The sequence below is a fragment of the Brachyistius frenatus genome, unplaced genomic scaffold (assembly GCF_029030835.1).
Source record: "Brachyistius frenatus isolate BFR_SWC_R1_liver_20210118 unplaced genomic scaffold, ASM2903083v1 Contig_216, whole genome shotgun sequence".
In the NCBI taxonomy this organism is placed as follows: domain Eukaryota; kingdom Metazoa; phylum Chordata; class Actinopteri; family Embiotocidae; genus Brachyistius; species Brachyistius frenatus.
Genome location: NW_027210815.1, coordinates 587,254 through 608,210, shown reverse-complemented (window position 1 = coordinate 608,210; position 20,957 = coordinate 587,254). Strand labels below are relative to the sequence as shown.

At 44.8% G+C, this 20,957-nt stretch overlaps 1 protein-coding gene across 5 annotated transcripts; it reads right to left on the bottom strand.

Annotated features, from left to right (window-relative positions):
* Positions 1–3,356: 3,356 nt before the first annotated feature.
* canx (calnexin) lies at positions 3,357–19,112 on the bottom strand. 5 transcript variants are annotated; one of them, XM_069719517.1, is made up of 16 exons: positions 19,044–19,112; positions 13,454–13,687; positions 12,572–12,645; positions 12,349–12,407; positions 12,107–12,248; positions 11,603–11,684; positions 11,260–11,452; positions 10,871–11,060; positions 10,570–10,683; positions 10,325–10,481; positions 9,998–10,213; positions 9,334–9,453; positions 7,667–7,802; positions 7,489–7,589; positions 5,758–6,607; positions 3,357–5,714 (listed from the first exon to the last, which is right to left on the bottom strand). In XM_069719517.1, exons 1-15 carry the CDS (start codon positions 19,110–19,112, stop codon positions 6,548–6,550), a joined length of 1,947 nt encoding a protein of 648 aa, XP_069575618.1. In that variant the 3' UTR covers positions 3,357–5,714; positions 5,758–6,547. The 5 variants fall into 5 exon arrangements, with proteins under 5 accessions (XP_069575618.1, XP_069575619.1, XP_069575620.1 ...); XM_069719518.1 differs by having other exon boundaries at positions 5,768–6,607; XM_069719519.1 differs by having other exon boundaries at positions 5,773–6,607.
* Positions 19,113–20,957: the final 1,845 nt, after the last annotated feature.

Genomic DNA, 20,957 nt, shown 5'->3' with positions numbered 1-20,957 from the left:
ACCCTCCAGAAACCAGGAGACATCCTTGAATATTATGACGTATAACTCCACAATAATTCAGTTTCAAATACTTCACCAAATAAGCATAAAATTGACACCGTAGGATGAATATCAGTTGAATTTTTTTACTTTATTAATCCCGAGGGGAAATGTCTTCACTACAGCAGGGGGGCTCTCAGGGGGGAGATGCTGCAGCAGGCTGCCACTAGCGCGGCGCCAGGTAACCTGACCTGAGGTGCATGTTTTTGGATGATGGGAGGAAGCCGGAGAACCCGGAGAGAACCCACGCAAGCACAGGGAGAACATGCAAACTCCGCACAGAAAGGCCCAGGACCGGATTCAAACCTGGAACCTTTTAGCTGTGAGGTGACGGTGCTAACCACTGCACCACCGTGCTGCCCTTTTGTAACTTGTGACAAACCATATAGAACTAATGACCCAAACATGAATCTTCTCCAGTTGCTTTATGTCTCTATATCATGTTTAAAGAGTGCGGTACAGGTTATTACGGCTGCATGTGAAACAGCTAGTTTCCGGCCCGAGTATCATGCTGCATTTTTAATGTCAGACCACCATCACCTGAGTAAAGCTCCCATCAGCCACCGCAGACCGCCTCAGAGTGACATGGGGTGAAACCGGCTGTCTGTCCCGGTGTTACTAGAGCTGACAGGACAGACTGGTCTCTGAGCTCCTGCAGCTGTCACCGCTTCGTGTGTTTGTGTTCTTCCAGCTGTTCAGTGCTCACTTACCGCTATCAGGGTGCTGTTGCGGCTCTGCTGTTCCGCCGCCGTCCCTCCGCTGTCCCCGTGCTCCGCGCTCCCGCCGCCGCCTCCTCCTCCACCACCACCCGGCGCTCTCTGGCCGGCCTGGTCGCCGCTGGTCTGGGGCTGCCGGTGCTTGTTGGAGCGCTTGGCCTTGGCCTGCAGGCAGCGCTGGTGCAGGGCGAAGGTCTGCTGCCTCTCCAGCTCCAGCCGCTCCAGCGTCGCGCCCTCGTAGCGGCTCTCGCAGCTGTTGTGATGCTGCCGGAAGAGCTCGATCCTCCGGCGGAGCCTCTCCATCACCGCGCTGTGTCGCGGTGTAACAAAATCCGCCATCATCAATACAGACTCGCAGTAACCTCCCGGCTCAGGTTTGTCCATAAAAAGCAGAATGTGTGTCTCCTGTCCCCGGGCGTCTGTCCACCCCTCGCCCTCTACACGGCCTCCTGCGCCGGCTCCATGGAGGACCTTTGTCTCGCTAACGGCCTTCAGTCACCGCCGAAGAGGAAGTTAAGGTTTCTTTGGTGTGAATCTCAACCAGCCGACTGTAACACGAAGGTCCATTCAGCGCAGCGGCTCATCTAAGAGTGAGAACCATCGGTACCGGAGTCCAGCTGGAGCCGCATCCCGTCCGAGTTCAGCCCGAATCAAACGGCTCACACCGCCGAACTAACCCGAACACAGCCTACACCCCCCTACTTCCTCCACAAACTCGGAGTGCTTTTATTCTCCATTTCCCCGCCAGTAAAGAGAAGTGTGCGGGTTTGTGAGTGGACTCCGGCGGGCCGGTGGAGCGAGCACATTCCTCAACTCGGAATTCAACCTGGAGCGTCGAGATTCCTGAAAAAGCTCCTCTCGGTCGTTCAGCTGGTTCTCACCGAGCCGAGCGGCTCCGCTCCGCCGGCTCCGGCCCGCTCCGGTCCGGTCCGGTCCGGTCTCGGTCCGGACCGACAGATTAATCCGCTTCACAACTTCTAAACTTTATTTACGCTCCGTGTCGGAGCTAGCTGGTTAGCGGACCAGGAGCTAAGATGCTAACAACTTGGTGCGCTTTCTCTAAGTCGCTCTGACGTCAGTCGGAACCGCGGAGACCCGCCGGCTCGGCTCGGCTCGGCTCGGCCCGGCCCGGCCCGGACACATGTGAAGCTTGGTGTAGTTTGGACCACTTACTGTGCCAGCGCCGCTCCTCTACAGCATCTGTCCAACAGCTGATCCTCCGCCGCGAGCTGCTAACACTGCTTTAGCCGTTAGCCGCTAACGATAGCTAGACTAGCTAAGGAGGGCTAGCCTGAAACCATTAAATATACCGTCATACTTTTGACTATATTCCTCCCGAGTCGCCGCCCGTGAATGATCCTCCCCCCGGGCCGAGCCTGAGTCGGGCCGTGAGGTTTTCAGAGCGGGCTCGTCAGTAACAACAAGCTAACTGTCCCTCGGCTGCTTCTATTGTTTTCCAGCGGACAGGCAGGTCTCCGCCGCCATCTTGGAAACTTTCTCTTTTTTCCCATCAGCGACAGGAGGAGCTGCGGTCCGCCTCTCCGATGATTGACAGCAGAAACCGCCAATGGAGAGTGGGCCAGTGGGACGAGATTTGACTGACAACACGGACGCCCAATCAGAGCCTTAGGACCCGACAATCTTCGTAAAAGTAGTCCAATAAAAGAGTGGCCCCTTTTTTTCGTTTGCATGTAATCAGAATAATGAAGTTATTCTATATTTTCTGCAACGTGTTTTCGACATTAAAATTATTCACATACAACAAACAGGTGGCACAATCCTGCCATGTTTCCAGTGCTTTACCCTGTGGACCACAACTTTAACCCCATTCTGAGCCTAAATATTCACATTTTATAAAACTAAGTATGCCGAATTCATTATAAGCAGTTCCATATTTGCCAGGTAGCATTGGATCTACTCAAAAATATCTACGAATTACTTTGATACTGAAGAAAACCTTAAAACAAGATAATTCACATGCAAGTTCTGCAGCTGTACGGTGCATCTTTCTGTGGTTCCTCAATGGGTTCACGGCCGTTCAGTTGTGATGGATTCCAGAGGAAATGATATCCTCAGAAAATCTAAATCTCAATCTAAAAAAAATAAATTAAAAAAAGTGCATTATGAGTTACAGACTGCACCTGCTGATGAAGACCAATTGAAAGCTCCAGAAAAAAAAATCTTGCAGGTGGATGTTGAGTAAAGTAAACATTTTGATATTGGACCCCTCTCCAAATGACCAAAACCCAGGTGACATAATACAATGAAATAAATATGAATTTATTGTATTTAAATGTTATTTTCAGGGTGGCTTATATTGTCCAGGCCCAGTTGATGCACTTTATTGTTTGAAGACATTCCTCAGTGGTTTTCTAACCTGATTTTTAACTCTTGGTGCTTTTTTTTTCTCTTCCGCTTCAGACTTGAAGATAAGAAATAACATTAAATATCAGACTAATATTCATCCATGTTTTGTGACATCTATAAATGACTAATATCTCAGTGCGTTTCTTATTGTAAATATTACACATTGAAAAAAGGCCACTGAGGTGTGTAATTAAAGGGACATTTCAGGGTTAATAAAAAGCCTGCAGTCTCTGCTTCAGTTTCCATTCGGCCTTTTTTATTCATCAAAACAAATGTTGACCGTGTGTCCACACACACACACACACAGACAGACAGACAGACAGACAGACACACACACCGGGCTCCATCATCATCATCATCATCACAGTATTTCCATTGAAAGCCAGACCCTCCTGTGGTGTGTCGGTCAGCAGGTCCACACAGCGTGGACGTCAGAGACAGGCTGAGGCCAACCGTTAGTTCAAACACAAAATAAAAAGAGTTACAGAGTCGTAAAGTTTCACCAGCAGATACAGTGTTCAGTCTACAGTCTGTCAGCGAGGCCGCTTTGACCCGACGCCGCCGGAACCGAACCGATCGGACCACAGATGGAGATGAAGAGCGCAGCTCAAAAACTCGAACGAGCGGACCAGCAGAACCAACAAGGAACGCAACCAGCCCGAAGCAAAGAGGGAAAAGGGTTAAATGAAGGTCACCTGAAACCTGAACTGACCAACAGCCAATCACAGCGGTGGGATGAGCCAATCCATAACGGTCTCCACGAGGAAACTGAACTCTGGTTTGAGTCCGTGGAATAATTTACATTCTTATTTTCTGATCATAAAATCCTCTAATATCAGTTTAAGTACCCCTTATTTCACAATCAGAATATAAACATGTAATAAATGCTCAATAAACAAAGTATTAACACTTAATAAACATGTGACCTCTCAATAAACATTTTATATACGTATATGTAATAAGTGTCTTTTTAAGCAACAGGAAGCAATTTTAAATTTCTTTGTGTTAATTATTTGTTTAATAAATTGTTTGGCGTATAAAGCAGAAAAAGAAAAAAATATATATTTTGTTAGAATTTTCTGACGCTTCAGGTGACGTCTCATAAATTTAGAAGTTGGAGTTTGAGAGTCGTCTCCGTCGCTCTTCGTTCGATGACTCCGTCGTACATCAATCATGCCGTCATACTGTGAATGTTAGAATACATTATTTTATTTTTACAGACAACAGATGATAAATGAGACGTTTACATGACCTCTGCTACTTTAAATCAACGAGCTGCAGACACACGACAGGATCGTACGTGACGAACGCGGAGACTCGAGCCGTCGTCGGACCGAAACGCTGGACGGAGAAACGGCAAACCGGCAGGAAAACAAAACAAAACACAGCGAGTCCACGTTCGCGCCAGCTTTCCATTCGGGGTCACGTGACTCCGCGGCTGCGACAGATGGAAGTTCTGACCCGTCAGGTTTTTTTAGGCGAGTTTGGCGCCACCTGTGGTCGCAGGTGTTTTTCCGACGCTGTCGTGACTCGAGGGTCCACTTCCTATCTTCCCAGAGCTTTCAGCCACGTCACGGTCTTCTTCAGCAGGTTGTCCCTCCTGTTGCGGATGGATCCGTGAAGACCCTGAGACGTGGTTGAAAGACGGCGGTGGTCTGTGATTGGTCGACAGGTGAGGCTGAAGCACCTTGTGTTTTTAACCTTAGTGTCTTTTTTCCAGACAGAGGGATGAGGTGTCCGTCAGAAACACGAGCGCTCTGATTGGTCGAACTGGACTCAAAACAAAAACAAAAAAACACAAGGAAGTTGTTGGGAACTCATCTGCTGCTGATTCAGCACTTCAGACTGAAACATGACGAGTGACTGGAGAACAGGTACACACACACACACACACACACACACACACACACACACACACACACACACACACACACACACACACACACACACACGACGAAGCCCAACGAACACAGAAGATATTTAAAAACACTAAGACGAGTTTCCGGCTGCGCTGATCCGACCGGCTGACCTCTGACCTCTGACCTTTCTTTACCTGTGGAGACACCGAGGAGACTCGTTCAGGTGTGTTTTTTCAGTGGCGCTAACATGCAGCTAACTGCGTCAGAACAAACACAAATAGAACAATAATAAAAACAAATAAAAAAGGGGGGTGGGGGGAGTAAAGGAGGAGTGTTCATTTTAAATATTAGCACTAAGCAGCTAGCAGGTAATTGATGGACTCTTGGAAATGTTAGTAGCTAGTTGCTGAAAATTAAAATCATTTGCAGGCGTGTTCTTGGCCTGTTTGTGGTTCGAGGGGGCTGATGGGAAAAAACAACAACTATTTATTATGAGGAACGCACCACGTAGCTCAGCAGCTAATTAGCAACAGTTCTGACAGCACGACTCCACCGCCAGATATACTGCAACTGGTGTTAGCTTCTCAGCAGGCTAACTGGCTAACTGGAACAGCAGATTTAATAATTACCAGCCTGACCCGACCCGATCTGACCCGACCCGACCTGATCTGACCCGACCTGACCCGACCCGACCCGATCTGACCCGACCTGACCCGACCCGATCTGACCCGACCTGACCGACCCGATCCGACCTGACCCGACCTGACCCGACCGACCCGATCTGACCTGACCCGATCCGACCCGATCTGACCCGATCCCTCAGTAACTTTAATCACTAAAACAAGCAGCCAGTTTCCTCCGAGACCGACAATTAAACAAGTTAGCTAGCCCGACTCCGGTTTTACTTCCTTGTTATTACGACTGTTGTTAGCCCAGTTAGCATCTGACAGTCAGCGATTTAAAAAGTGTTTTATGGGAAAGTCGAGCCTGCCGATGGTTTCATCAGCTGATCATCAGCTGATCATCAGCTGATTAACAGAATAACAGATAATCGTCTCAAAATGTCTGTTTGGTGGCTAATTAGCAACTCGTTTAGATGCTAACTGACAGCAGCTAAACTTTATTACTGGTTAGCGGCACTCGATGTTGTTGCGGTTTTAGCGGCTAACGGGCGGCTGCTCGGGGCAGCGGGCTCGGGGCGGTTCTGGTGGAGGAGGTTCTGGTGGAGGAGGTTCTGGTGGACCGAGTCTGCTCAGCTGTTCTAAAGGAATGATGCAGGAAGGTTTAGTTAATCTCTTTAAAAAAAAAAAAAAAAAAAAAAAAATCACATTAACTCAGTCCCTTTCATACTGGAATCATCATGATCATCTTCATCATCATCGTCATCATCTTCATCATCATCTTCAGGCTGTTGGAGATCTTGATTAGTTTCCTGGAGGCGTCCACTGGTTCCATTCAGGCTTCATCGCCTCGGAGCAGAGGAGTAGAAGAAGAAAAGGGGGGGATGGATGGAGGGGGGGATTTGGGGGGGGGGGTGTTGAGGTCAGAGCTGTGGATTCACAGATATCAGTCCCTTCTGGTCTTCCTGTTCCTGGGAGATCTCCGCAGAACGTCCTCCTCCAGCTTCTACAGAGAAACAGCAGATTTAAATCAGAACTTCAGACGCCTCGAAGATCTTTAAAAGTTCTACAGAGAAATAAAAACCGCAAAGAGGCAAAGACGGACCGACCAGACTTTAAATAACTTTAAATAATCCTGATCCTGCCGAGCATCTGATCCAGCCTTAAAACCGGTCTTAATAAAAGTCTAAAACCAGCCTAGTACCAGTTTTAACAGCGGTTTAAAACCAGCTCAATACAAGCTGAACCGACGTGACGGGGTCTGACGGTTCAGGTTGGGAATTACAAACTCCAGTGTTCAGACGTTTACAAATGTGGAACATTTTTCTAACAGACAGAGAATGAAAATGAGGCTGCAGGAAGCAAAGAGGTGTTAAATACCTGCCGCTTCCACTCCGCCCTCCTCCTGCTTCTCTACGCTTTCAGTTTCTGTTTAAAGGTAAACGTCTGATCAGTTTTTTGGGTGCGCCTCGCTGTCAATGTGGATTTTTTAAAAACTTTTATTTGTGAAATGTAGAAGATTGCAGCCTTCAGATACAGCAGGTTTCAGTCTATTCTTTTTTAAATAAACAGTTTTGAGATGTTATTCACCCAAGAAATATCCTGAAACTAAAGGTTTTCAAGTCAGATCTGTTCGTATTTATCATGCTGAGTTAAAAAACAAAACAATCAAAAATGTCAAATTTCATATTTTGTTGACAACTTTTTTTTTATAAACAATAATAATCTGTTGATTCTATATTTCTACTAAAAAAAAACTCAACAGCATCATCTTCACTGAAAACGATGAGGTCACATCAGTCTGAATAAAATCAATGAGCCAAAGTAAACAAGAAACGGAGATGAATAAAAACCTATCAGAAGAAAACTGCTGAGTCGCCTCCTCACCTCGTCAGCTGTGGCCTCGTTATCCTCCTCCTCCTCGTCCTCCTTCTCCTCTTCCTCCTTCTCTGCAGGACTTTCCTCCTCGTCGCTCTTCTCGTCTGCAGCTGTGAACGAACCTTCAGTCAGACTTCAGAGAAACAGAGGAAACAGCAAAGAGCTGAAATGTGGGCGTGGCATCAACCTGGACTGCTCTTCTCGGTCTTCTCGGCCTTCTCCTCCTCTTCCTCTTCCTCCACCTCTTCCTCCTCCTCCTCCTTCACGTCGGGCTGAGGCTCGTCCGTCTTCTTGTACTCAGCCGGCGTCGCTGTTGTTTTCTTCTGCAGAACAAAACAGGAAGACGGTCAGTTGGACATCAGAGACGCTGATAATAACTTCGTCTGCTGACTAAAGAACGTTCAGGCGGAAAGTGGAAGGTAACATGAAGATTTAAGAGTTTATTTTCCATGAAACACTCTCCAGATAAAACCCTTATTTGACATCATTACATAAAGTTTGATCAGTTTGTGTTTATTCAGATTTTTCTGATACTGTAATTAATCAGAAGGTTATTAAAGAGCCTTCAGGTGTGTCGGTTTGTGGTTTTAATGAATAAATAACGTCTTTGCTGGTTGGACACAGCGAGCATGACAACACGATAATCAATCAAAGCTGGAGAGTAAAAGACAACAGGAAGTATGAAGACTGAAGTCAGTGTGCAATACCACCGACGGCCACTAGGTGCTGCTCCGACTGACTCCCATTTAAAAAAACAAAATCAATTTCTCTCTTAAAATAAATCAGTTTTTTCCCCGATGACCGAATTCATTAGATCTTTTTTGTAAATGTGCTGGTGGTCATTCTGGAAATGATTATTCCTCCGTTAATAAAAGGTCCAAATAGTCCCAGCTGGAGAGCAATATTCAAGGTCAAAGTTCACGGTGCTAACATGAAAGGTCCCCAACTGCTCATCCAATCAAATCAGCCGAATATTCGAAATGTTAAACAGTTAAATTATCAGCTGAGAATCATATCATGAACATATCTGCAGTAAAACACCGACATTAATGTGGTGGTTTAACACGTGAACACAGAACACCACAAACACGGAACACACACGTGACGTGAAGCTACTCTAACAGCAGGGGAGGTGGGGGAGGAGGGGTGGAGCGGGAGGAGGGGTGGAGTCACCGGGCCCGAGGAAGAGGCGACGCGGCGTCCGGCTTCGTTAAACTCTTCCTGTAAGATGGTGAGACTCAACTGACCCTGAGCTGATCCTGACGACCTCTGTGGACAGTTGACCCGCACACAGTCAATCAATCAATCAATCAATCAATCAATCAATCAATCTCATTTAATGATTAGATTATTAATAGAAGTCTAAATTTACAGCCATCTTACATCATGAATATTTTATTGTGGACGTCACCAGGATGTCCTTTATTTTCTCATGTTTTATTGACCAAATGACTTGTTGATTAATCAATAATAATAAAAACAAACTGAACTGAACCCACTCAACATTTATTTGCACTTTTCTTTAATACTTGTTTGTAAAACTTTAAGAAGTTTGACTTTTATTGAAACATTTCTCTTAAGAAACAGTTTTTAAAACAAAGAAGGTTGGAATACATTTTAGTGGAACAAGGATTCATCCCAGGAACGTGTGTATAGTGTGTGTGTGTGTGTGTGTGTGTGTGTGTATGTGTGTATAGTGTGTGTGTGTGTGTAGTGTGTGTGTGTGTGTGTATAGTGTGTGTGTGTGTATAGTGTGTGTGTGTAGTGTGTGTGTGTGTGTGTAGTGTGTGTGTGTAGTATGTGTGTGCAGTATGTGTGTAGTGTGTGTGTGTGTGTGTGTGTAGTGTGTGTTACCTTGCCGGTGCAGCAGAAGACGATGATGAGGACGAGCGGTAGCGCCACCGTGAGGACGTAGACGACCCACAGCCACGGACGCTCCTCTGCAGCGCTCAACATCTGAGCTGCCAGACCGGGCTGAAAACACACAAACAAATATAAACTACTTGTACACATAAATGACACACTTAAGAGGAAACAACAAAAACAAATAACGGGCAAATGAATATCAACACAAAAACATGGACCACAGTTAAAGGAGGACAAACAGCTTCTTTCAGGTTTCATCAAATAAACACAACTTTTTAAATATGTCAGATTTCCATCTAAAACCTTTTAATCAAAGAAGATCATCAATCAAGCAGAGCTGCAGTTTGTTTTTCATCACTGATTAACTGTGTGACCGGATCGACGTGCGTGACGAGATTTTTAAAGTCGTACAATCCAAGAACCTTCAGATTAATAAACTTCTATCTCATCATCATCGGTAATCTAAGTGTCCCTGAACACATCGTCTGCCTGCCTCCAACACGTTAACTTCACTGGACACAAGCGTCTCGCTTTTCTCCGTAGACGTTCATCAACATCACAACATGTATGTTTTTCTCCGGAGGATTACATCACCATCATCATCACCACCACTGATCTGTGATGTCACTGATCTGATGACCTGCTGACCCACCTCAGCGGCGCCCTCTGCTGCCTTCTTCAGGCCCCAGCCGTCGGTGGCCCAACGCTCGGCGGTGTTGCGGTCGTTGGTGATGAAGAAGTTGTCAAAGAAGATGTCGGAGGTCATGGACCAGAGCTCGAGCCCGACGGCGCTGAACGGCGTCATCCTGAACGGGTGCAGGTCCTCGAAGAACGCCGGGTTGGGGATCTTCCTCGGCTTCCAGACGCCCTGAAAACACGAGTGCGAGGTCAGGACGGGAAAGGACCCCGGCATCTCATCTTCATCGCTTTTGAGGCTCCCATCCAAAAGTCGGGACATGGGCGGAGCTTACAGACTCACCTGGTAGTTGGGGTTGTCAATCATGGGGGACTTCCACTTGCCCTTGTAGCTGGGGTTGTCAATCATCGGCCGTTTCCAGGCACCGCAGCCGGGGGCGGTCTCACAGGCGGGGTTGGGGATCTGAGGGGCCTCCCACTCGCCGTCCATGTCCTCGTCCCTGACGGACGGACAGGCGGTTATCAAGAGACTCCAAAACATCATCCCGAGCACTGTGGTGGACGGGCTGCGTTGCCATGGTAACTCACCAGTCCTCGGGTTTGACGGCGTCGGGGTCCCCGATGTATTCGGGCTCATCGTCCAGCCAGCCGTCTGGTTTCACTGCGTCTTCATCTGGGATCTGAGCCGGAGCGTCTTCATCCCTGAAAACAGATAAACACACTTCATTGATTTTTGTCGATTTCCAGAATTTGTCCCAAAATTTGTCCCTTGGTTTCACTTCCTGGCCTGGTTAGTTTCACCTGTCCCTCGTTGTCCTTCCCTCCCTGCTGTAGTCACTTAATCGCCCCTCCTAAAGTCTGACTGAAACCTTGTGGACTCGGTACTGACCAGTCTTCGGGCTTCACGGCGTTGGGGTCCTGGATCTTGGCCCTCTCGTCCCAATCCTCCGGTTTTTGGTCGTCGGGGTCCTCGATCTCGGCGGCGGGGTTCACGGCCGGGGTCACGTCGGTCAGCAGGCTGCCGCTGTTCACCACCGTCTGATCCACCAGCACCTCGAAGGTGTTGTCGGGGTTCACCACTGGGGGGCAGCACAGATAAGTTTTTAAATCAAAGAGTGTGTGTGTGCTTGCTTACGTGTTTGCTTGTTTACATACGTTTGTTGTTTGTGTGCATTTGTTTACATATATAAATGTTTTTGCTTGTTTGCGTATGTACGTTTGTTTGTGTGAAATTCTTTTGTGCGTTTGCAGGCGTGTGTGTGTGTGTGCGTGTCTCACCCAGTGTGTACAGGTGGGTCTTCTTGTCGGTGTAGTACGTCCTCAGGTCGGCGTCGGGCTTCTTGGCGTGTTTCTCTTCGTACTCGCCCGTCTTGGGGTTCTTGTGTCTGAAGATGAAGTGCAGCTTGTAGTCCTCTCCACACTTGTCGGGTCCGAACATGATGGTGTACGGAGTTTTATCCACGAACTGGTCCTGCAGACACACGGGGAGAAAAAACAAACAAAACAAAAAAACCCACTGAGCAACGAACACCTTCATTTTAAAGTGGGTTCCCCTCCTCATCCTCTTCACACTAATCATGTTTAAAAAGGTCCTCAGATGAATAAACAGAGTCTCACTGACCAGGTCCAGTTCAGGAGTCTGAGTCAGCAGCTTCACGTAGGCGCCGCCGCAGTCAATACCGGACTGGAAGTTCACCTCGTACCTGAACACACACACACACACACACAGAAACACACACACACACACACACACACACACACACACACACACACAGAAAGAAACACACACACACACACACACACACACACACACACACACACACACACACACACACACACACACACACACACACACACACACACACACACACACACACACACACACACACACACACACACACACACACACACATGAGAACAGCAGCAGAGACAAACCTCCTGACAGATGAATTCTGTGTTAAACGTGTCGGCAACGTTTTCTGGAATAATCCGAATGACTGCTGAGTATCGGCCAATCACAGCAGCCCATGAAGTGATGATTTAGAAACCTGAGACCTGATCTACAGTTTCAGTTTCTTTGGAGAACGAAAGTGAAAATGTTCAGCAGAGTTTTGTGTGTTCTTACTGGACGATGAGCGGTTTGGTGTCGAAGATGAACGGTCGCAGCAGCTGGGCTGAGATGGCGTGATGTTTGGCTCGAGACTTCAGCACCAGACCTTTATCGCCGGGCAGCTTACTGTCCTTCATCTCCTCCACCTGCCACTGACCTGTCAATCAAAAGAAAAGCAGTTTTCTCCTCAGTACGGTGGCCCCTTCAGGACATTCTCAGCTCCAATCGGGTAGAGCACACGTGACATCGTTACCCACCGTCGTACTTGGCGATGTCCTCGTCGGCGTCCTCCTTCTTGGCGATGGACTTCACCCACCTGAAACCAGCACACGGTTCGGTTAGCAACACACCTGACGACAGGAAGTCAGAGCAGCTCCTCCCACACAGGAAACAGCTCAACCACATCCTGAACATCTGAAGACTTCATCTGGAACTTCTGAGGATTTTCAATGCGAGCTCCCGAGAGGAGCGTGTGCTCACCCGTCCAGCGTCTCCCGGTCAAACGACTCGGCGAAGAAATGTTCCCCCATCGGCTCTGGAGCTTTGTAGGTCACCTGGAGACCAAGACGGAAAGTTGAACGTTTCATATTCGACTTGCTGTAAATTCTGAATCAGTCTTTTTTATTAATAATGTTACAACCTTGTTTCCAAAAAGTTGTAACAAAATGTGAGGACTGTTGAACCTCTGAAATCCTAAACGGGACAACATTTCACTTTCAAAACTCCAGCAAATCTAATTAAAAATTAGCACATATTTTTCATCAAACAATAATGAAACAAAAATATTTGATATGTTGTCTTTGTTCTATTTTAAAACAAATATGGGTTCAAATGATTTAGAAATGATCATATTCTGTTTTCATTTACAACTTTTTTTGGAAACAAGGTTGTAGTTTGGCTTTAAGGCATCATGGGTAAAACAACAACAACCTGCTGCTCTTTCTCTTTTCTGTATTTATTCAGTTATTTAACAGATATTTAGTTTAATCATTACTATCAGGATGAAGATGTTTCCACAACTACAAAAAAAGAGTACCATAAAGTTTTGGCTGTTGAGGACTTCCTGATGGGATTTTTAAGTTTCAGGAAGTCGTGTTGGACTGAATCATTCTGATAAAGAAAGTTGATTAGTTATCAGACGTTAAAGGAAGCAGGTCAGTTCATCCTGACTCGTTATCACACTGCCTTCCTGGTTAATGAGTAACAAACATTCAAACCCCCTGAAACCAGAAGAACGACAGAATGGAGCAGCGATAAAATATATAATTTATCTCAACATAAAATCACTGGTAAAGATTGACAACACGTTTTCAGTCTACCACTGTTGGCCACAAACCGTCCAATCAGCTGCTGTGGTCTTACCTTGGGTGTGGGAGGAGTTTTAGGAGCAGGTGGAGCTTCGTCCAGCACGTCTCCCTCAAGCTCCTCCTCCTCGTCTTCGGCGCCGGCCAAACCCAGGTCCAGCTCGTCCTCCACGTCCACGTCGTCGCCCAGAATGTCCTCGATCAGGTCATCGGCCCGAGACACCGGCGCTAAGCTGAGGCAGAGGAGGCCCGCCGCCAGAAGAAGGAAAAACCCAACCCTCTGATCCATAGTCTGCACAGAGGAGGAGGAAGAGGAGTGAGCACATGTTGATATGATTATGATGTCACAAATATGCAAATTAGCGTGACATCTGGTGACGTTCCCAGACATTTTAGTTTTTAGTAACTGGTTCATAAAAACTCTTGACCATTAAATGCACACAAGCACACAGCCCCATCCATCACCATGGCGACCGACCGGCACCCACAGGACCGTGCAAAACATCAGCCCCTTTTAACCTTAATGAGATTACACCCCGCAGGATTTAGTGCAGCACCTCAGAGGAGTTACTGCATGAAGAACAAACACTGAGGAGGCTGCACACGCACACACTCACTGACAGGCAACATTTTTATTTTTACTAAAGTGCTGCTTTTATTTTGACGTTTTCTGAGTCGCTGCAGGTCTGAATTCAGATCTGTTTCTGAAGTAATCGTGACCCTCAGAAACGACGCAGCTCTTCTGTTCTGCACCTTTTAACACTAAATATATGCTGACGATGTGCTTTTCCAAATTTGAATGAGAAATAAGCCGGATGTCTGACAGACAGACAGACAGACGGGCAGCGTTCAGTAACACCTGACGGTGCAGGTTTCAGCGAGTCTCATGCAGCAGACTGAGATTAAGATTAGCCTTTAGCGGGATTAGCGTCGGCGGGCTAACAGTCGCGCAACGACAATGTGTGAACACCAGAAACACGCTAAAGACGACTACAGGAAGTTCTAAGGGGAACTCCTTCAAAATAAAAGAAGACATGGTGCAGGTAAAGCTTGCAGATCATCAGTCTGCCACAGCTGCGCACCATCGTGAGGGTGAAGCAACAGTTGATTATCAATTAGGTCAGATCACATTCAGATCGAGTGTTTAATTTTTGTAAATAAATGACAAAAAAAGGTTCATTTCAGATTTTCTTTGGTTTCCTGAACTGTAAACATACCGAACAGTAAAATCCAAGTCACGTCGCTGATGTTTTTAAAGGAGCTGAGGAAACACGCTGCTGCCCGTCGGGGTAATAAGCTTTTAGGAGGCCTCTGATTGGCTGATAAAACAGCAGCTTAATGTTAATCAGTGGAGCAAAACCAGCTGAAGTCACTGTTATCGCCCAGACTGGAGTTCCTGTCGGTCAGTTAATCTGATATTAAGAGTGAGTTCAGCCTGCAGGACATCTGCTGCTGTGATGCAGCACAGAGCTGCTCGCTAACCGGGTTTACAGGCAGCGGACGGACGGACGCCCGTCTGTCAGGAAGCACCACAGGGGGGCACTCTACTAATACTGAGCATTACTTATCTGATTAAACATCTTCCCTATCAAGTAATACATTTACTAAATATTCATTCAGTCCTTCAAGATGTCTCAAAGATTTAAGTTATGACATATTACAGAAGTTGGGTTGAATTTGCACAAATTATTTGATTTCCTGCCAGGAACTGTTTTATAGATACCTCAATATAAATACAGAATATGTATTTTGAAATCAATAACAAATCATTCAATGTTCAATTCACTTGACTAAATCCACATAAGACTGAAGAGTTTGCAGATTTTTAAGATGACGCAAATACATGAATTAATAGAAAAAAAGTTTTGTGTTTAATAAAAAAAAGGGTTAAAAATGTGCGTCCATGTAAACATCTTTAAAAGTATCATGTTGAATTGGTACTAAACTGAGGGGACATCTCGGCAACAAAAATGAGAACCATGAAATTACATTAGAAATTATTTGCAAACTGTTTTGTCATTTTTTAGATCACGCGAGATAATTTGCTGCTTTTCTGTCGTGTATTAGGTAGATGTCGTGGAGATATTTGGAGTTTGTTGTTACTCAGAAGTAAAATAATCTAAATAAATGATCTACACGTTAGTTAATAATGAAAATATTGGTGAATCTTAACACAGATGAACTCGTTTTGAGTGTTTAAATCTGATCAGAAAGCTGCTTCAGGTCATTGAACAGTTAAATGCTCAGTTAACGTGTCACCAGACAGGACAGACCAGTTACTGTTCACACAGAATAACTCACTTTAAAACTAAATCTGAGCTCTTTCTGTCTTTCCAGACAGTTTCATCCTGTGGTGTAAATAAAAGTCATAAAGCTGCTAAATCTGGACACACTTAGTAGATATTTCACAGATTAATGTGGTAATTTCACTGTTTTACAATGAGTACACATAAATTAAAATGCATGTTCAGTAACCGTGAGAAAGCTGCCGTGTAATCCTGTTCGTACCGACTCAAACAGAAACATGCTTACTCATGCATGAAACATGCACGTTTATGCATTCACGTCACAGTCAGACGGATCATTTCTGCTTCAGCTGACAAGCAGCAGATTTACAGAAATATTTGGATCTGTGGTCAAATTCACTTCAGTTTAAATTACAGGTTATTTTCAAATATTTGTTTAAAAAATAAATAAAAGCCCAATATTTTGTGACTCTTCTCATTTTGCATGTTTTCCACTGGCACCTGTTGGTAATGCGTCACTACTACCAGAAGGTGGCGCTAAAGCACCTAAAAGCTGTTTGCCAGCTGCCATTGAATGAACAGAAGAAAGACAAACTTTGGAATAACGGAAAAGTTTCCAGCAAAAATATGAAATCCATATTTTTCATGAAATACCCGTCTGTGTTTTTTTTATGAATTCAAATGAATTAATTTATCCTGATTTACTTCTACGGGGGAGAATTTTACCTGCTTTGGTCAGATTTGTTTACCTAATCAAAATTAATGAAAGCCACAAGAACTTCAGTTTTGTACGAATTTTCAGCTCCTCTGGTGGCGGTTGTTGTTTTTGTACTAAGAGCTGCTTTTGTCAAATGTTTCTTTAAATGTGATGAAATAAAAACATGCTAACACCAACATACAGGCTGATTCATGTGCCGTGTAACATCAGCTACAGCTGGTCTCCGATTTATTTACATTTTGTCAAATTAAAAGCAGCAGAATCATTGATTAGCAGCTCCTGTTCATAACATAAACATTATTGAACAGACGACCGTCGCTGATCACTGAAGAAAACCTATAATCATAAAGATTCTCAGGCAGCTTCTGAACCGGGTTTCCTCTCTGGTTTCTAAGTGGATTTATGGGATGCACTTCAGAGATAATAAACATCTCAGGAACTGAAGTCACAGACTGATATCAGGGTTTCACGTTTTTGAACTCCACCTCTCGCAGCGTGTTAATAACAACAGTAATAACCTGCTTCCTTCATCTCCGTCCTGAAGTGATAAATCTGAGCGCTGCGACTCTGACCTCTATCCTGACAGGAACCGGCGGGTTGAACCGGTCGGGCTGCTTCACCTGGAAACTGGATCCCGGCAGTTGGTGACGAAACCACACACGGACCAATCACAGCCCTTTATTTTTTGTTGTTTTTTATTATTAACATGTGATTCTGTTTAAGGTTGGAGTCGCTGCACGATTCTAGACGAGAGTTTAGATGTGACTATTTTAGGAACCGATTCAGTCAATTTTAAAACAATAAAACGAATATTTGCATCTAAAAAAAAAAATCAGATTTGCTGCTTTTCTTGTCAAATATCACTAATATCTAAGAGGTTTTGAAATTTTTTAAAAAGTAGTATTTTCTCTTGTGTTTTGACGTCAAGACTGAACGATGAAGCTTCACAATTCTGAAACAATTATCTCTAAATTAATCATTGCAGCATAAAACACTCAGAACTGAAGTCCACTACATGGTTTTCAATTATCAGACAGTATATATACATATATTTTATATAATCCATAATTTTTTTTCCGGTTTCTGTAAAACAGACATAATCAAAGTACTTTTTCTTCTTCTGTTGTTTTAAACAGGCATGTTTGAGTTCTCCGCTTGCAGCCGTGATGCTGCCGTTTCCATAGCGACCTGCTGCAGGGATCAATGAGCCGGCAGCGGAGGAAAAACACGGGACACTAACTGACCGGAGTTCACAGGGTTAATCATGTCAAACAGGCAGGATGTCACTCAAACAGAGAGAAACATCTGCAGCTGTAGAAATATTACAAACAGAAGACTTCTGATAGAAAATAAAAGAGATCAGAAATCCTCTAACAGATGATACGAGCTGCTCTTTAAATCATTTAAAAGGCACATTTTATGTTGCTTTCAGACATTATCTATGTCTTTAAATTAATTGCAGGTAAATATTAGTTTAAATCAGAATGAAGCTGTAGAGTTTAAATATTTTATTCTGTTGGTTTCAACACATGAATACTGAGAATAAAACTATTCCTCTCAATGTCTCTGCATTTCACTGGTGAAATAATTGAACAGAAAAATCAATTATAAAACATTTTCACAATTAATTACCTTTAAAATATTTGAATTGACTTTCTTTCTCCAGTGTGAGGATTGTGTTCATACCATGAACTGAATATTTTTAATTATTTTACTGAAAACATGTTCTTGTTGTATTTTTAGTCACAGATGAAAACATCAAACTCTTCTGTTATTAATCCGGAAATATTTAGTAAATCTGCTCTGAACTTTATCACGATTAATGTGGCTTCGTACTGATGGAGGTTCTGCCTGCAGTCATCCCGCACCGTGTCCCCCACCGTGTCCCGCACCGTGTCCCACCCCGTGTCCCGCACCGAGTCCCGAACCGTGTCCCGCACCGTGTCCCCCACCGTGTCCCCCACCGTGTCCCACCCCGTGTCCCACACCGTGTCCCGCACCGAGTCCCGCACCGTGTCCCCCACACCCCGTGTCCCACGCACCCCGTGTCTCACCCCGTGTCCCACGCACCCCGTGTCCCCCACTCCGTGTCCCACCCACTCCGTGTCCCACCCACTCCGTGTCCCACCCCGTGTCCCACCCACCCCGTGTCCCCCACTCCGTGTCCCACCCCGTGTCCCCCACCCCGTGAAGAGCCTCCGAGTCCCGCTGAAACGTGCTAACGCGGTTAGCTTAGCTTTAGCTGCTGCTTACGAAACAACGACCGGTGTGAAGGAGTCAACGTGGTCCCGTGAAGGTTCAGTGATTGGACGAGAAGAAACCCGAGCTGGGTGAAGTCGGTGGTGAAGTCGGTGATGAAGTCGGTGGTGAAGTCGGTGAGACGCGCCGAGCTGCTAGCTGTCTGCTAGCTGTCAGCTAGCTGTCTGCCGTTGAACGTTCATGAAGGCCGATGCTAACAGGCCGATGCTAACAGGCCGATGCTAACAGGCTAGCTCAGCTCACCTGCGGTTAATTGGCCTCAGTTAGCCACTTAGCCCCGATGCTAGCAGCACGCTGGGAGACGCGGAGCTTCATTGTTATTTGCTAAAAGCGGACATCACGTCATTAATAACATCGCGGACTGGATCCACAACGCGGTATTTCTCGTAAACTACGTCTGAAGGTTTCTCGGTCTCTTTACTCACCTCCGGCTCTGCGATGTGACCGCCTGGGAACGACTGAGGAGGGTCACGTGGGTTTATTGAAGGGCACATGCCGCCTTCGCTCGTTGCCCATTGGTCACCGAGACCGCAACTCCACCGTTTCCTGTCAACTGGCAGGACCTGATTGGTCGAAGGGAAATCTCGATCGACCCGCCCCCTGGAGCTGCACCTCGTGGACAGCGGTGATTGGCCGGACTGTCAGGGGAAGTGTGCGCCGATTGGCTTGTAGTGAAGGCTTATGAAGAAGTCCGATATCCGAGATTGAGATTGATCAGACTTTATTGATCACCACAGGGGAATTCACTGATTACAGCAGCACAGAATTGGTAGAAAAAATTAATGAAGTGATACAAAATACACGAATACAATAATTAAAGTGTTTCAATGAGGACGAGTTTCGGATTTCGTTTGTCTGTTTTTATTTTTAATATCATTTTATGACGACATCTCTGTTTACAGTATTCAGTATTCATATTACAGTAGTCAAACAGTATTCAGGGAGGAGTTTGGGTAACTATCATTCAATTTAATGGTGAATCAAAGCTTATTAATCCATCAAAACATCAGGTGTGTTTGTTATCATTGTGATTTATTATATTTATTTTCACTCTTATGTAACTACAGTAGATGAAATAATACCACGTTTTTCCAGCAGAACTACAAATAGAAACAGAGAAGGAGAGAAGATCAACCGGACTCAGACATTTGTCATCATCTTTTCTCTTTTGAGACAAATAATTATTGTTTGATCAATTAAAAGAAAACATGAACTGATTTTCTCTTCATGCAACACATTCATATAACTATAATCTTAATGTGTTGTGCTCTGCTCCATTATGCTTTAAATAACATTTACTTTGCAGCATGAAAATGTGAAAGCAAAGTCTTAAACATGCTTCCAGGAATTCTGAAACCTTTATTTGTAATTTGTAAATAAAAATAATCATCATGTGTAACTTTTTAAATAGTAAGAAAGCCTAATCAGACATAACTCACTATTTCCTCCTGTCTGCTTGAGAAGCAGCTGTTTTAGAAATTATTTTACTTAAAATAAATGTGTTTGTTTGTGAAGTGGTTTTAACAGCTAAAGAACATCAAGATGAATCCTTCGCCGTGGCATTAAACGCCCTCATGTTGGACTCCATGTCTCCATGAGCTGTGAGCATCATGTGATCTCGCTCCATGTGACGGTCACCTCCTCAGAGCCTCCGAACAAAAGGCTGCTTTTACTCCTTTTATTCTGCGTGATGAACCAGAACGCTGCTTTCAACCTCGATTCACCTTGAAAAAAGACCAGAAAAAAAGCTTTAAAGGCTTCGTTAAACATTTACTCCGTTTCTCTGAAATGTTCACTGTTACTTTAATTTAATTACACTTTTAATTAACATAAAAACAAAAGCTGGACTTTTATTTTGAAACTGAAAGCTCACAGTAAGGAGACTTTAACTGTTCTAGGGTCACTCTGAGCTTCTTTGCACTTCCTGTCACCTTTTATTTTTTATTTTCAGGTTACTTAACTTAAAAAAGATAAATGACTGTGGGTGATATTTGTGTGTCGTCATGTTCTTTGATGAAACTTGAAGACGTTTTTCAGAAATCTGCACCGGCTCAAACTCTGAAGGTGTCCAGATGAAATTATGAAATATCTCCAACTTTTAATCAAATCTAACCAACAAATCAGGTGTGAGAAGGATGAAACAGCCCTCCATCACATACATGTTGACCCTGAAATGCATAAATAAAGGTATCATTTATTCACATCATTTAACAAACCACATATTGTGGTGCTGAAATGTCAGAAATGATAAAAATGTTTGTATTTCTTCTGTTTTCATTCTAAAACTGAAGGAATACTCGATAAGTCGTCTTTTTCTCCAGATGTTGAATGAAACAGGA

Bases quoted from the DNA above. Each gene is read 5' to 3' on its own strand.
- canx (XM_069719517.1), bottom strand. From the start codon at position 19,112: ATGTGCCCTTCAATAAACCCACGTGACCCTCCTCAGTCGTTCCCAGGC. The intron at 12,249-12,348 runs GTGGGTAACGAT...TTTGATTGACAG, and splicing joins GGACATCGCCAAGTACGACG to GTCAGTGGCAGGTGGAGGAG. The intron at 11,685-12,106 runs GTAAGAACACAC...GTGTGTGTTCAG, and splicing joins ACCAAACCGCTCATCGTCCA to GTACGAGGTGAACTTCCAGT.